The following is a 17,509-nucleotide window of genomic DNA, read 5'->3' as shown; positions in this document are numbered from 1 at the left end:
GCTGTTAATTTGCTTTCTTTCCCCGTTCATAGCATATTCTCTGTAAGTTCAGACCAGTACTTAGTCTTACATATTCTCTAGTTCTTTCCATTTTATACAAGACTTAAACAACTATTACTATGCATCCTATCATATTTTAACATGACTCATATGTAAATATACCCAACTCCTTCCTTCCATTACAAGTCCCAGCATGTTCACCAACCAACTCACTATGCTTTATACTTTACATGTTCTCACATGTGTTCCGCACATCTTGGTACCATCCCTTACAATCTCTCTCAATCCTTTACATGTCTCAGCATGTTCGCTGCGCATCTCACTACGCTTTCTACTTTACACGTCCTTGCATGTATTCCTCACATCGCAGTACCGACGCTTACAATCTCTCTCAATCCTTTACACGTTCGCATATGTTCTCATCCTAACGTTTACAATTTTCCTCCATTCCTCCACTACATGTTCTTACCCGTTCATTACAGTCCCTTACATGTTCTCTGTACAACTTTTATACTCAGTATTCATGGTCTTTGTATTCATTAACTTTTCTTGCATGTTTTCTATGTTCTTTACCATGTTTCCCATATGTTATCTGCGTTCATTCCCTTACGTGTTATTTAAGGCTCCTTAACTAAAATCTTTCGCCAATCAACTAAAACATGAACACTTTCGTCATTTCTCAACGAAACTTATTATCCAATCAACTAAAAATAGGCAGGATTAGCCTCGTTCAACACCGTTCTTAACTAAAATAACTTTCTCTTAGCTAAAAATTGTCAAAGGAAACTTTCCAACACTGTTCATAACTAACTTTATCCATCGTCAATCAACTAAAAAAATAATCACTTTCATCATTTCTTAACAAAACTTATTCCCTAGTCAACAGAAAATATATGTGTTCATCATGTTTCATTGTAATTTCTTATCTAAAATTATTCGCCAATCAACAGAAAAAGCCATGTTCATCATGTTTTGTCTTTTTGTTTTAACTAAAAGTATTCATCAGACAACTAAAAATAGTTACTTTCATCATGTTTCCTTGTCATTTTCTTAACTGAAATATCACTTCTCTCAACTGAAAATAGTCAAGTGTAGCCTCTTTCCAACACTGTTCTTAAATAAAGTAACCTTTCACTTCGCTAAAAAAATAGTCAAAGAAACTTCTTTCAGCACTTTTGTAACTAAAATTATATGTCGTCAAGTAAGAAAAACTGGCCAAAGATATCTATCATCGCTGTTCTTATCTGACATTTATACAATGTGGAGCACTAAAATAGTCACTGTCATCATATTTTTCATGTCTTTCCTCAACTAAAAATAGTCAAATGTAGCTTTTTCAGCACTTTCGTAAAAAAATTATATGTCGTTAAGTAAGAAATATAGTCAAAGTTATTCTTTGATACATCAAAATTACTCTTCAATACATCAAAGACACAATCAAAATACTACTCATGTCCACAAAAGTTATTCTCAGAGCTATAAAAAGTTATTTTTAGACCTACCCAAAAGCTATTCTCAGAGTCATCAAAGTTATTCCAAGACGACGTTAAAAATTAATCTCAATCATCAAACTTGTTCTCAGTCATCAAAGTTAATCTTAGAGTCATCAAAGGTAATCTCTAACTCACTTTCGTTCATCAAAGTTAATCTCAGAGTTAACAAAGGTAATCTCTAACTCACTCCTGTTCATCAAAGTTGTTTCAAGGACATCAAAGTTATTCTCAGAGTTATCCAAAGATTTTCTCATGTCCACAGAAGTTATTCTGAGCTATCAAAAGTTAATCTCAGACATCTTCGTTCATAAAAGTTATTATCAGAGACATCTAAAGTTATTCTCTAAGACATCAAAGTTATTCTAAGAGCTATCAAAAGTTATTCTCAGTCATGAAATGTTATTCTCTAAGTAACCTTCCATTCATCAAAGTTATTCTCTAAGCCATCAATGTTGTTCTCTAAGACATAAAAAGTTATTCACTATATCATCAAAAGTTATTCTCTGAGCTAACAAAATACTACTCATGTTATCAAAAGACATTCTCAAAGTAATCAAAGATATTCTCAGAGTCATCAAAAGGTATTCTCTAACTCACTTTTGTTCATTAAAGTTAATTTCTATGTTATAAAAGTTATTCTCAGAGACATCTAAAGTTAATCTTGGTCATCAAAGTTGTTCTGTAAGACATCAAAGTTGTTCTCTAAGTCATCATAGTTTTTCTCTTAAGTCATCAAAGTTAATCTCTAAGTCACCTTCGTTCATCAGAGAAACTTTCCAAAACATCTTCGATCATCAAAGTTATTCTCAGTTATCAAAGGTGATCTCTAAGTCGCTCATCATCAAAAGTTGTTCTCTAAGACACATTCGTTCATCAAAGAAACCCTTCTTCTTTCATCAAGTTATTCTTTAAGACATCTTCAGTCAGAAAATTTCTCTCGAAAATGTAACTAGTTCAGCTTTTCATATCAAACTTACACTTCTGTTAAATATATTTTCTTAGACACTTTACCTTTAAAACTGTTCTCTGTACAACACTGCTTAAACCTAACTAACCTATCCTCCCCACCCAATGTCACTTACCTAACAACGTTCCTAAACCTAACCTAACTTAACCTAACCTAACTCACCTAACCTATCTTAACTTACCCTAACCTAACTTGGTTAACCTAATGTTGGTTTTTATATATATGTTGGATTTTTTGTCCTGTTTCAAATTATAATTATTTAGCAGGAATGTAATAAGATATTGCACAGTATTAATGTGACAATAATATATGCATTATTTCCTTGATAATCAAACTTGTTGTTCAAAGATAATATACAATCTTTGAAGGAAACATTTTGAGAGGGCGAGCTGGCAACACTGGGCTGGTGGTGAGAGACACATGGTTAGTTGTGCTCAGACCTTCAGTGGTGAAGGGTGTATCCCAGCTGGCCGCCACCAGCCGCCACCACCCACCACCACCCACCACCACCAGCCGCCACCAGCCACCACCCGCCGCCACCCGCCACCACCAGCCGCCACCACCACCACCACCCACCACCCACCACCGCCACCACCCACCACCACCAGCCACCACCCACCACTACCAGCCACCACCACCAGCCGCCACGCCACTGCCACCCACCACCACCACCCACCACCCGCCACCACCAGCCACCACCACAGCCGCTTCCACCACCACCACCACCCATCACCGCCGCCACCACCACCCACCACAGCCGCCACCACCACCCACTACCCACCACTACCGCCACCAACCACCACAGCCGCCACCACCACCTATCACCGCCACCACCCACCACCACTGCCACCACCCACCACAGCCGCCACCACCGCCCACCACCAGTTGCCACCGCCACCAGCCGCCACCACCAGCCGCCACTAGCCGCCACCGCCTGCCACCATCAGCCGCCACAACCGCCACCAGCTGCCACCGCCCGCCACCAGCCGCCACCTCCACCCACCACCAGCCACCACCAGCGGCCACAGCCGCCACCACTGCCACCAGCTGCCACCGCCCGCCACCACCAGCTGCCACCACCGTCAGCCGTCACCGCCCGTTGCCACAGTCGCCACCGCAAGCCGCCACCGCCAGCCGCCACCACCCACCTCCGCCAGCCGCCACCACCCACCTCCGCCGCCAGCCACCACCCACCACCCATCACAGCCGCCGCCGCCAGCCACCACAGCAGCCACCACCCATCACAGCCGCCGCCGCCCGCCACCGCAAGCCACCGCCCACCACCACCCACCACTACCGCCTGCCACCACTGCCACCGCCGCCACCGCTACCACTGTTCGCCTGCTGCCACTCTCCGCCACCGCTACCACTGTCTGCCTGCCGCCACTGTCGGCCACCGCCACCACCGTCCGCCACCGCCACCACTGTCCGCCACCACCACCACTGCCACCACTGTCCGCCACCGCCACCACTGCCACCACTGTCCGCCCGCCGCCACTGTCCACCACCGCCGCCACTATCTGCCACTGCCGCCACTGTCCGCCACAGCCGCCACTCTCCGCCGTACAGCCTCCCCTCTCTTCGTTAGTAAATAATTATAATTGTTAGTAAATAATAAAAGAAATATAAATTAGATTTTTTTACCCTTAAATTGGTTTTAATATTTTAATTGAAAATAATAATATAATATAAAATAAAATATAATAAAAGTAATAATATAATATAATTTTTTATAATTTAATTTCAAGAAATTTAACTTTAAACACAAAGATGTGAAAAGGGTTCAGATTATAGGCTCAAACCTTTCATAAGAGATTCATATTGGTATATGGATGGAATATGAATGATTCATGTTAGGATTGTAAAGTTGCCACAACATCTCAAATTAGTGTTAGATATGTAGGTTTTGGTTTTAAGTTTTGGAAACCAATTTAAGTCCACACACAAATTCGTATCTGATACGATAAAACAAATGTTTCCAATCCTTTCAAATACTTTCCACATATGTTGTGGCAACCTTAAATTGTTTGCTGGGTAAGGCGGGGACAGGAGCTAGAACTTGCTTACTAACATGATTTATTTTACTACATACGAATTATGGCTGTTTTAAAATTTTAGGGGGATTGGTTAGGTATTAATGAGGATATGAGAGGGAATTACGGCAGGGGACAGGCGCTGGGGCTCGATGACTAAATTATTGTATTTTAATACGTTTGAAATAGCTATGTTTTAAATCTTGAAGAAAATGATTGGATACTAAAGAAGATGTATTAGTAAAACTAAGGCGGGGTACGTGAGCTAAACCCTGCTTACTGAATTTGTTTATTTGTGTAAAACTGACTGGTTTAATGAAAAGGAACAAACATTACGATGTATGGAATTATGAGTGAACAATATGAAAGGAGAGGGGGGGGGGGAACTTTAACAGGTAGAGAGAGGGGGGAGGGACGGTCCAGATACTATGTAGACACAATGATAAGATAAGATAAGATTATGGAGGTGACCTGAAGGCAGCGTCTGGCTGGCGGCGTAAGGTAAACACAGGTGACGCGGGAGGTTGGGAGGTAAGGGGGAGGAAGGGAGGGGGTGTGAGATAGGAGCAGGAGATGCAGTGGGTTGGGAGGGAAGGGGGAGGGGGATGGCAGGGTAATGATTCAGTTATATAGACTTATACTAGTTTCTAAGTAAGAATCCAACTTAAATGTATACGGCCTAAATATCTGTTTATTATCAGTAAGAACTCTGAAAAAAATTTGAATTTCTCCTATAAGAACTCTTAACAAACTTGTATGAATTTATTTTCATCATAAGAACTTTTAACAAACTTCTAAAATCTCGGAAATTACTTTTCTCATAAGAACATTTCTGCCCGAAACGCTTTGCGTAATAGTGGCTTTAGGCATTGTATGTACTAGCTCTACCTATAAGTCTACCAATCCTTGTAAAAATTTATTGTATGTATGTACCTTACCTAAATAAAATTGTATTGTATTGTATTGTATAACACTTTAGTGCCCGCGGCACTAGCTGAAAAAAAAGCGGGTTGTGCGCGCTGCGTTCTGGTCGCTCAAGCGTAAACACAAAAAAGTTTATAATCTTTTCACGCTCCTAACATAAATTCTCGAGCTACGTTTTTCATTTTGGTATCAATGCGTTGGCAATAAAATTCTCTACAAGATGATATGCATAAAATGTCACCCAAGCATTTGGTATCCCACCACGAAGTAAATAAACACGAAGATGACTCGCCGTGACACCCAAACAGGAAGTAATTGTTCATACTCTTTCGTTTGTTGCCAGCCTCATAGTCATCCTACAGCGCTCATTTTGATATCACTGAACTCGCAATAAAATTCCCCATCCAGACATTTGCCTATCAATGTCTAATTATGGTATCGGGTGACCCGCACGAGTGTGGGAACTGGGCGAAGCGTTAGTCGTGATTTCAGCAGCGACGACAATGGTGTGATGCAGCGCTTTGAATGTTTATACTTATTTCACTGTCCTGACATTATTTCTGGAGCTACGTATTTCATTTTTATAGCAATGTGTTCGCAATAGAAAGTTCTATAAGAACATGGGTAGAGTTGGCCAACACAGCATCAAATAAATTTTCGGCGAATAAAATCTTACGCGTGTTTGTACCCGTGAGCGTCAAAAGTTTTTACTTTGCACATGTTTTTCAAGTTTATACTTGTTTCACACCGTTTTTTTTGTATAGTGTTCGGAATAAAATTCCCTACACAGACATATGCATATGAAATACAATTCCTTGGAATTCACAGCTGTAGAGATGACGGAAAACACACAACCGGAACCCGCTCTTGACACTCCAACTCACACCCGCAACACCCACAAAAAAAGTTTCTCTTGTTTCGTGTATACTTACTTTAGTTTTCGTGCTACAGTTCTCATTTAGGTATGAAAATATTCATAAGAAAATAGACTACAATACTAAAACAATCTAAGACAATTATGTGTACTTACCAAAGCAAAGACGACTGTAGTAAAATAAGTTGAGCATTTTATCTCCACTCCGCCACCTTCAGGTACTGATTCCTGAAGTTACTCAACAGATGTTCCTAGGTGGAGTGAAGCTGGTGCGGGTGGTTATTTCTTGTCCACCCAATACACCCTTTTCCTGTGATAAGTGGTGTAACAAGGTATGACGCTAAGTGGAACATCGCATGTCTTGCACGCTATACCAGTTTCCTTCCTGATACCCGACTTTGCACACACTTCACACCTGCGACGTTTGGGGATTTTTACCAGCTCATGTTTCAATTTATAGTTCAGGCGAGTCTCTGCTATAACAACACATCGCTGTTGTCTCTGGGTTGGCAATAAACTACTGTCTGAATCGTCGCTCTCACTATTGTTTTCAAACACTAATGTGGAATATGAATTATCTTCATCAGATTCAGCTTCAGCACTAGGTGTAGACGTGAAGAGAGGGCGTCTCACACCCGACGGGCCAGGTGTTGACGGGTCAGCAGCAGGATACACAGGACCAGTGTCATCATTTATGTCTGGAGCATGAACTAGATGTGGAGATGGTGTAGTTGTTGCAGGCCACTCTGCCTTGTCAAATTTCAATAAAAACCAAATAGCAACTTCATGGAACTGGAGCAGTTAGTTTCCTTCGATCATCTGTGTTGGCCTTGTACAATGCATAAGCGTTTTGCAATGCCATTTACAAGAAATAAAATGTTATTTTCCACTTTCCAAATCTGTGACTAGCCAAATTCACCTGAAATCCCTAGGAGTCAAAACACAAAATTTCCGTAAACAAAAATTCATGTTTAGAATGCCATCCCTACTACTCTCGTACACGGGTGGGATGTATCAGGGCAGGCACGTGTACATGGGTGGGATACATAAACGAGGGCACCTGTACAGGGGTGGGATATATGAGGGCGGGCACCCGAACGGGGGTGGGATATATGAGGGCAAACACCCGTACAGGGGTGGGATATATGAGGCCGGCGGGCACCCATACAGGGGTGTGATATATGATGGCGGGCACCTATACAGGGGGTGGGATATATGTGGGCGGGTACCCGTACATGGGTGGGATATATAAGGGCGGGCTCCTGAACAGGGGTGGGGTATATGCGGGCGGGAACCCGTACAGAGGTGGGATATATGAGCGCGGGGCCCGTAATGGGGTGGGATATATGAGGGCGGGGACCCGTACAAGGGTGGGATATATCAGGGCAGGCACCCGTACAGGGGTGAGATATATGAGGGCGGGCACCCGTACAAGGGTGAGATATATGAGGGCAGACACCCGTACAGGGGTGGGATATATGAGGGCGGGCACCCTTACAGGGGTGGGATATATTAGGGCAGGAAACCGTACAGGGGTGGGATGTATCAGGGCAGGCACCCGTACAAGGGTGAGATATATAAGGGCGGGCACCCGTTCAGGGGTGGGATATATGAGGGCGGGCACCCGTACAGGGGTCAGGTATATGCGGGCGGACCCCCATACAGGGTTGGGATATATGTAGGCAGGCACACGTACAGGGGTGGTATATATGAGGGCGGGCATCCGTACACGGGATGTATATATGCGGGCGGGCACACGTACAGGTCTGGGATATATGAGGGCGAGCACCCGTACAGGGGTGGGATATATGAGGGCGGACACCCATACAGGGGTGGGATATATGAGGGCAGGGGCCTGTAAAGGGGGTCGGATATATGAGGGAGGGCACCTATACATGGGAGTGATATATAAGGGCGGGGACCCCGTACACGGGTTTGATATATGTGGGCGGGCACTCGTACAGGGGGTGGGATATATGAGGGGCGGACACCCGTACAGGGGTGGGACAAATGAGGTCGGGTACCCGTACAGGGGTGGGATATATGAGGGCGGGCACCCGTACAGGGGTGGGATATATGAGGGCGGGCACCCGTACAGGGGTGGGATATATGAGGGCAGGTACCCGTAGAGGGGTGGGATATATGAGGGCGGGCACCCGTAGAGTGATGGCATATATGAAGGTGGGCACCCGTACAGGGGTGGGACATATGTAGGCGGTCACCCGTATAGGGGTGGGATATATGAGGGTGTGAACCCGTACAGGTGTGGGATATATGAGGGCGGGCACCCATACAGGGGAGGGATATCTGCGGGCGGGCACCCGTACAGGGGTGGGATATATGAGGGCAGGGGCCCGTAAAGGGGGTGGGATAAATGAGGGAGGGCACCCATACATGGGTGGGATATATAAGGGTGGGGACCCGTACACTGGTTGGATATATGTGGGCGGGCACTAGTACAGGGGGTGGGATATATTAGGGTGGGGACCCTGTACAGGTGTGGACTATATATGGGCGGGCACCCACACATTGGTGGGATATATGAGGGCGGGGACCCGTACAGGGGTGGGATATATGGGGGCGGGGACCCGAACAGGGGTGGGATATATCAGGGCACGCAACCGTACAGGGGTGAGATATACGAGGGCAGGCATCCGTACAGGGGTGCGATATATGAGTGCGGGCAACTGTACAAGAGTCGGATATATGAGAGCGGGCACCCATACAAGGGTGGGCTATATATGGGCGGGCACCCGTACAGGGGGTAAGATATATGAGGGCAGGAATTCGTACAGGGGTGCGATATATGAGGGCGGGAACCTGTACAGGGCTTAGATATATGTGGGCGGACACCCGTACAGGGGTGGGATATATGAGGGCGGGCATCCTTACAGAGGTGGCATTTATGCGGTCGGGCACCACTACAAGGGTGGGATATATGGGGGCGAGCACCCGTACAGGGGTGGGATATATGAGGGCAGGCACACGTTCAAAGGTGGGATATATGAGGGCAGGCACCCGTACAGGGGTGGGATATATGAGGGCGGTCACCCGTACAGGGGAGGGATATAGGCGGGCGGACACCCGTAAAGGGGTGGGATATTTGGGGGACGGGCATCCTCACATGGGTGGGATATATGAGGGCTGGCACAGTAGTGTAGATGAGGACTACGACGATGCGTGCCATCTGCCCAGGTGGCACTGGTGAGTGCCAGCTGGACAGGTGGCGCGCGTCGTCTTAGTCGCAGCATGTCGTCGTAGTCCTAAAGGGTTTTGGAGGGAATTTTCCCGGAAGTTTGGCGCGTGTCGGACGCGTGTGAGCGTCCGGTGTTTGGGTATGTGGTCAGGAAAGATGAGTGGTCATGTTGTTGAATGCCAGGTGGTGCGCGTCGTCGCAGTCGCGGCGCGTCATCGTAGTCCTAAAGGGTTTTGGGGGAATTTTCCCGGAAGTTTGGCGCTTGTGAGCGTTTGGTGTTAGGGTATGTGGTCAAGAAAGAGGGGAGGTCATGTTGTTTGGTGGCATGTAGGCAGGTGGTGCGCGACGTCGTAGTCGCATGGATGTGTGAGAGTATGTGGTAGAGTAAAGAGTAAATGAATATGTATGTGTGTTTGGCATAGACTTATTCCTGTGTGAAGATAATAGGTTTTTGATGATAGTAAGTAAGTAGAGGCTGCGTGTAGGTGAGAGGGGCCCCAACATAGTCTGTTATGTTGTTTGGGGTGTGGGAGGGGTGGGGGAGGGAGTGGAGAGGAGAACCCCCATACCTGAGAGGAAAGCCTGGACGTCCATTAGCTTCTCCCTACAGGAGGCCGTAAGTGTTGAGGGGTAAGAGAGCGAGAGAGCAGCCCTCTTGCAGAAGTGGTCCATTTGCCTTAAAGGCTTTTCGATGTCTTCAGAGTTGAGTGGAGATGTTCACCCCACCGCGGCTCCCCCTCCACTGCGATTCTGTTAAGGAGGGGAGCGAGGTCATACTCCTGCCGACAGACCTGCACCTGTCAGCCATCAATCACTTCTCATTTGACCCGGGGCATTTCACTCCCCTCACACACAAACGTGCCGTTAGTTCCCTGCGTGACTTCATCCGCTACACACACTCACCATACAGCACCGCGTCATGGAAAAGCGAACCTCTACAGCCTGCATGAAATGTGGAGTGTTTTATAGTCCATCACCAAATCAACTATGTCGGCTGCAATGCGCAAGCTGTGAAAAACCGCCCATAGGCCATTACGACATCAAATGCAAGCGATGTCAGCAGATTTTCTGTGATAACCGTGAGTGTTATTCTTATTTAATATTCCACAGTTCATTTTATGGCGTCCACAGGTGAAATATCGCGTGTGTAAACTATTATCTCTTATAGTGTGAGAATATTTACTCATTCGGGCTATTACATTCCACACAGTTAAATATGATTTTTTTCCAATTTCAGTTTACAAAACCGTGAAGTGTCCTTATTGTTCACCTGCCCCGCGAGGAGGACATCACCGGAATGAAACTTCACATAAACGTATGTAGCATATAAAAAATATACTTCTCGTATCTGTATTTCATCCAGTTGCAAGCGAACACACATGCATAATAAACATATTTTCCCCATTCACCTTTGCTGAATATCATTTGTTCCATTTCAGGTTATAATCCGTACCTCAATCGACGGAGGGAACAGATAGACGTCAACGAGTCTATACCACATTCCTCCCACACGGAGCTAAGGAGAGCAGATCTCACTCACGGGCAGCCACAGCCCCTTCAACAAGGCCGGCAGATGGGGGGCTACGAGACCATATCGCGCCCAGTTAGCACTACGTTAATGATTCATAGCCTCACACCTGCTCAACCCCTTCACCAGGACATAAGTAAGTTAATACTGTCTTATTTCAGTCTATTTCCTTTACATAATAATTCCCACTAGTCTGTTCCCTCACCTCATAATATATATATATATATATATATATATATATATATATATATATATATATATATATATATATATATATATATATATATATATATATATATATATATATATATATATATATATATATATATATATATATATATATATGCTTTCATTCTTTCTAGAGATAATATGTTTTTTTTTTTTTTACAGACGACACACCGCTGTGCATAGATTTGGCATCCATCAGCGCTGAGAGCAGCGGCAGTGAGAGTGACACAGCAGAGCGGACATTACCCACATCCGGCTCTCACCCCTCAACTAACAGGGAGGGGAGGGCTCGTTCACGTGCTCACTCAACCCCCCGTTCCTCCCCCAGCCCCATACCCCAATCAATCAGCGACAGCTACGACAGCAGCAGCAGCAGCAGCAACAGCAGCAACAGCAGCGGCAGCAGCATTGGTGAGAACAGTACCATTAACATCAGCATCACAGACAGTGAGAATAGCCGTGACTCAGACGACAGCTCAGCAGACCGTGACCTTGACTCGTCAGCGTCTGTCAATTCTGACTGGTTAGCACCGTCTGGCGTAATAGCTGACCGTGCAGTGTCGCCCATTCATGTCGGATGGGGGCTATCACCACCCCCGACCCCTCCCAGCCCTCTCCCATCACCCCCACCACCTCTCTCTCCCTCTCCCCCGCCTGCCCTAGAAATTCAACCTCAGCTGCTGGATCGAATTGATAACTATAATGGCAGTTATGTTCGGCTTTCATTCTCCATACCAGAACATGTTAACACCTCCCCAGGACTCTATCTGAGAACATACAGGGATTTTTTCATTAATGAGATACGCGCCCTTTTCTCTCCACAACACCCATCCCTCCTAATTTACCCAGACATCACTCTAATTGTGCGGAATTTAAATGTACAACAAGACGGGGAGGATAATCTATTGGATCCTATAAATAACGATGGCTTTCCCATACGAGGTGAGGGGCAAATGATAACTCGTGAGGAGGTAGACACTCTTATTGATCTTTGGGCTGACGAATTGACGGGGAAAATATCCCAGTACCTAGAAGAGAGGGAGGGGGTCCAATGTCTTGGTTGAGCGGGACACCGGGTTTTACATTAACTGTGGTCAGATTGAACATCCGATAAGATTAGGCTCGCATGTAGACTATCCTGAAGGCTTGCGTGGAAAGCAGTTGGTTTTCAATCCAGAGGGAGAGGCTGATATTTGTCTTATGCAGTGTGTTGCTGCTTATAAATGTTCAGCTAAGGGGATGCGACTAGGTAATATCCGCGCTAGATCTGTGAATGCTAGTTGGTGTCTCAGACACATTAATTGGCCAGCAGATGTCAATTCTGCAGTAACATTCGAGGATATTCACAAGGTAGAGAAAATGAATAAAGTCAGTATATTCATCTATTCACTAGAACGAGATGAAAATGCTAGACGACGACAACGACACTACATTACACTAGCTAGGAAGGGAAGAGGGGGATATACAGATGTCGTACCATTGCTGATGTTGGAAGCTCAACACTTAGTATTAATTAAGGATTTTAACCAATATGTACGTAATATGCGCAGCACTCCAGATCGCATCCCAAGTCATCACAGCTTCTGTCATTGTTGTTTGATATCACTCCCAGCAGATAGCATGCAGAGTCATGAAAGTACATGCAAAGTACATCAGACTCTCAAATTCTACCCACCAGGGAGGAAGATTACTTTCCGTAACTATGGACGGGGATATGGTCCTAGTCACATGTGCTTTTATGACTTTGAGCGCATGTTAGACCGCTCGAACCCTAAGGGAATGATAGAAACACGTCACAACGCAGTGGCGTATGAGTACATCATCATTGACAGACAGATGAATATTGTTGAGAAAGATACTTATTTGAGTAAAGATGCAGTCAATCACTTTGTAACCACGCTAGAAGTATCATGGGCTAGAATCAAGAAGGGGTTAGTATCCTATGAACTTCACATGTCTCAGCAACAACAGGCACTATTTGAGACAAAAACAGCCTGTGAACTCTGTGATGAACCTTTTAACGGAGAAGATGTAATCAAAGTCCGTCATCACGACCACACTGTAAGATTCCACAATTATCAAGCAGCTTACTGTGATAGATGTAATTTGCAGTGTGTAAATTCATACAAGTTCCTATACACTTTTTCACACAACGCTTCCTATGATTTAGGAGTAATCCTAAACGAGATGAGAGATAGACCAGGGAGTGAAATAGATATATTAGCTAAGGATGGATTTAAATTTATGAAAGTTGATGTGAACAACTTAAGATTTTTGGATAGTTTAGCCCTTCTCAACGGCTCGCTAGGAAGATTACCTAAGGATCATATTGATAGTGGGAAACCTACCACATTCACTTTGGCTATGTTAAAAGGTGTAAATAAAGCGGCCATCCCAAAACTGTTGAAGGGTAAACAATCATTCTGCTATGATTATTTATCCTCTATGAGTGTGTTAGATGAACCACACCTTCCTTCTCGTGATAAGTTTTACAATGCACTAAAAGACGAAGAGTTGTCAGAAACAGATTATAAACAAGCCTTAGAAATTTTTGATTTGGCTAAATGTCGCAACATAGGGGAGTATCTGCTCCTTTACCTCAAAGTGGACACAGGATTGCTAGCTGATGTGTTCACAGTCTGGCGAGACACCATGCTTGCTCTCTACAAATTAGACATTTCACACTACATTTCTTTACCCTCATTTGCTTGGGATGCGTTCTTGCTTAAATCGAAAGTTGAACTTGATGTTGTGTCAGACCCATTGTTATATGATTTACTTCGTCGGAATCTCCGAGGTGGGTTCACCAGTGTGACGAGACAGTATACGAATGTGGAGAACCAGCACACAGGCTTAGATCTAGGGGAAGATAGTAGCTACATCATTTACTTAGATTTTAATAGTCTTTACGGGGCGTGTATGACTGAACTGCTCCCTCGTGGTGGGATTCGGAAACTGACACACAATGAGCGTGACATGCTGCGAGAGCAAGGCTTGGAGAATATCCCAAAGTGACGGGTCCAAGGGATATTGGGTGTTGTGTGATACACTGCAGGTCCGACCGGAGGTAGCTAGGTATACAGATGAACTGCCCCTTGTTCTTTCCCATACTTGCATTACCGAGGAACACATTTCACCCTACAGTAAGAATATTCTTACAGAAGAAAGTCGCGGGCTGCCTAAAAACAACACTAAATTAATTGCTTCTCACCTTCCTCAGAAAGACTACCTCGTTAGTCTGGACTTGTTACAGGTGCTCATGCGCATTGGATTAGAAGTAGCTAAAGTTCATGACATCTACGAATTCGAGCAGGAGAGCTACCTTAAAGACTTCATTGAAACCAATGTTCGTGAACGTGCCAGTACCAAATGCGCGATAAAAAATAAGCTTTCAAACTCGTATCTAACTCTATATATGGAAAGAGTCTCACAGATGTATCTAAATATGGGAACAAACACTGTTTGGTCACAGATCGTAGACATTTCCTGAAACATGCTCGAAACCCGTTCTTCAAGCGGAGTCTTTTGTTAAGTAAGGATCGTGTGATATGTACTATCAAGCAGAAGTCTCTCCTAGTCAACACTCCTACCTATCTGGGTTATCACATACTTCAAATTGCTAAGAGGCGACTCTATGAGTTCTGGTATGATGTTGTCAAACCCGCGTATGGGGATAAAGCGAGTCTGTTATATACAGACACAGACTCTTTCATCATTAAACTGGACTGTCAGGATGTGTTTGAAGAGTTGAATAAGTCTCCTCTCTTCGACTGTATGGATTTTAGTAATTTTAATGTCACACATGCATCCTACTCTAAAGCGCGAGAAGGTGAACTAGGATTGCTCAAGTCTGAAATAGGCTCTAAGATTATTAACCAGTTAATTGCTCTCAGACCTAAAACATATTCGTTCACCACTCATGATGGGGAGCACACTTGTAAGTGTAAGGGCGTACCATACCATCTACAAGAGAAACTCTCACATGACTCGTTTCAGCACACTCTTGAAACAAACACTTCAATCAGGTATGTGTCGAGATCTATACGCAACGTGCAAGGAAAGATTTGTACATGTCGCACTACCTGCAGAGGACTGTCAGCATTTGACGATAAACGCTACATTTTAAGCCCCACACAGTCCCTAGCGTATGGTCATCTTGATATTCCCAATAACAATGATGATGAGATGGATGTAGAAGTGGAAGAGGAGGAGGAGATGGAAGAAGTGATTATGGAGGAGGAAGTAGAGCAAGCACAGAGACTCTACCCAATATTCCGTCCCTGGAGCAAACGCGATGCTACAGCTCAGAAACTATTCAACCCTCGCTAGATTTTATGTTGTACAATTGTTAGGTAGTATTAAGATGGATGCCCCATATGACTAGAACTATTTATACTAAATGAATAGGATTTTTAATATTATTGTTTGTGAACTGTAAGAACTATGATTAGTTTTAAAATAGGATGTTTAATATTATTGTTTGTGAACTAAAAGAACTATGTTTAGTTTTAAAAACGTTGTTGCTGTACATATAATATGTGAATAAACACCTGTAAGTGACTATGTTTGTATAAATACCACCTCAGTTCCTTAGTTTTTAGCAGTCTTAACGAAGCATTAATCATGGACAGTTCCTATGATATAATCCATGAGGAACATCTAGATATTTTCAGAGAACCATCTCGTGTTATTATTGCTGGTTATTCAAACAGCGGAAAATCCTACTTGTGCAGTAAACTTGTAAGGAAGTATCAACACAAGTTCTCCTCAATAATCATATGCGGAGGAGGTTACTCTGAATTACGATCAGATCCACAAATTAAAGGGAAGCTGATCGAGCATTCAACCATTATTGATCCTGTGGAAGAGCGAGTAGATAATGACTCGCATATCTTAATAATCTATGATGACCTTTTTACAGAGTCTGCGAATTCAAAAATCGTATCAGACATGTTTACTAGGGGCCGACATTTCATGGTTTCCGTCATATTGATTACTCAAAATATTTTTTTTTCCTGGTAAATATTCGAGGAATATTAGTTTAAATGCTTCTCATTTCATATTGGTTAAATCACGAGACCTATCACAAATTGAAACACTCGGACGACAAATATTTGGGAAAGTGGATTCAAAGAAATTTGTAGAGTTATATAAGCAAGTTATTAGCTAACCCTACGGCTATTTGCTAGTAGATCTGGGCTCGAACACTCCATCTACGATAACATTACGCGGTAATATTGTTCACGAACCGCCCTATGAGATAGTTTACCAATGGTGAGCAAGAAAGTTGTACTGGAACGAGTATATAACGACCCCTCATCTAGCGGGGGGCTTGGAGGGGTACAGAGATTGAATAAGGCCGCCAAATTAATTAACTCTAGTATAACTCTAGCCGATGTAAAGGACTATCTGAAAAGCTCTAACTCCTATACGTTGCATTATTTACAACCACATAAATTCCCTCGGCGTCGGGTGTTAAGCCCTATAGACTTGGCCGAGATGAGTTTATTGGACAAACATAATGACGGAGTGGAATATTTACTCGTATGTGTAGATATTTTCTCCATGTACGCCCAAGTAGTACCCCAACGCGCCAAGGACGGGAAAAGTACCAGTAAAGCTCTAGCTTTAATTGTAGATTCACCGCATTCTCAGGGAGTGCGCAAAATTAATTCTGATCGGGGTGGAGAATTTTATAACGCCACTATGAAAAAAATGCTGGCAGCAAGGAAAGTACAGTTATATAGTGTATTTTCTCAGGAGACTAAAGCTTCAATCGCTGAGCGGTTCATACGTATTTAAAAGGTAAACTTTACAAGTTTATGACGGCGCACAACACTTTAAAATACACGCAGGCTCTACCAGATATTGTGAAAACATATAATTTAACCCCACACAGAGGATTGAAGGGGAAGACACCTACGGCGGTGCACGCTCTATCCTCGCCCAGCGAACACGCCAAACAATTTGATTTAATGTATAAAAGCCCGAGCAAATCAAAGAGAACTGTCATTCCTCGATTGAGTGTTGGTGATACAGTACGCATCACTCTATCTGATCGCATTTCCAAGTTTAAGAAAGGGTTTAAGCAGCAGAACACCCGAGAGATCTTTACAGTTACACGTATTGATCGGAGACAACACATCCCTTTATACTTTCTAAAAGATCTGAATGGGGAAGAAATTGATGGTGGCTTCTATAAACAAGAATTAACACCAACACATTTGCCTCAAACCATTAATATTGAGAAGGTATTTGGACAACGC

The 17,509-nt window shown here is 43.9% G+C and overlaps 1 protein-coding gene across 1 annotated transcript in view; it reads left to right on the top strand.

Moving 5' to 3' along the window:
• LOC138362841 (dentin sialophosphoprotein-like) overlaps window positions 1–17,509 on the top strand; it is a 121,135-nt gene that overhangs the window by 89,572 nt on the left and 14,054 nt on the right. The window contains exons 4-5 of the mRNA XM_069321412.1: window positions 10,927–11,151; window positions 11,406–11,766. Coding sequence (XP_069177513.1) covers window positions 10,927–11,151; window positions 11,406–11,766 — 586 coding nt within the window. The remainder of the gene's footprint in view (window positions 1–10,926; window positions 11,152–11,405; window positions 11,767–17,509) is intronic.

This window comes from Procambarus clarkii, chromosome 9 (assembly GCF_040958095.1).
Source record: "Procambarus clarkii isolate CNS0578487 chromosome 9, FALCON_Pclarkii_2.0, whole genome shotgun sequence".
NCBI classification, from domain to species: Eukaryota; Metazoa; Arthropoda; class Malacostraca; order Decapoda; family Cambaridae; genus Procambarus; species Procambarus clarkii.
This window is presented reverse-complemented; position numbering and strand designations above follow the sequence as displayed.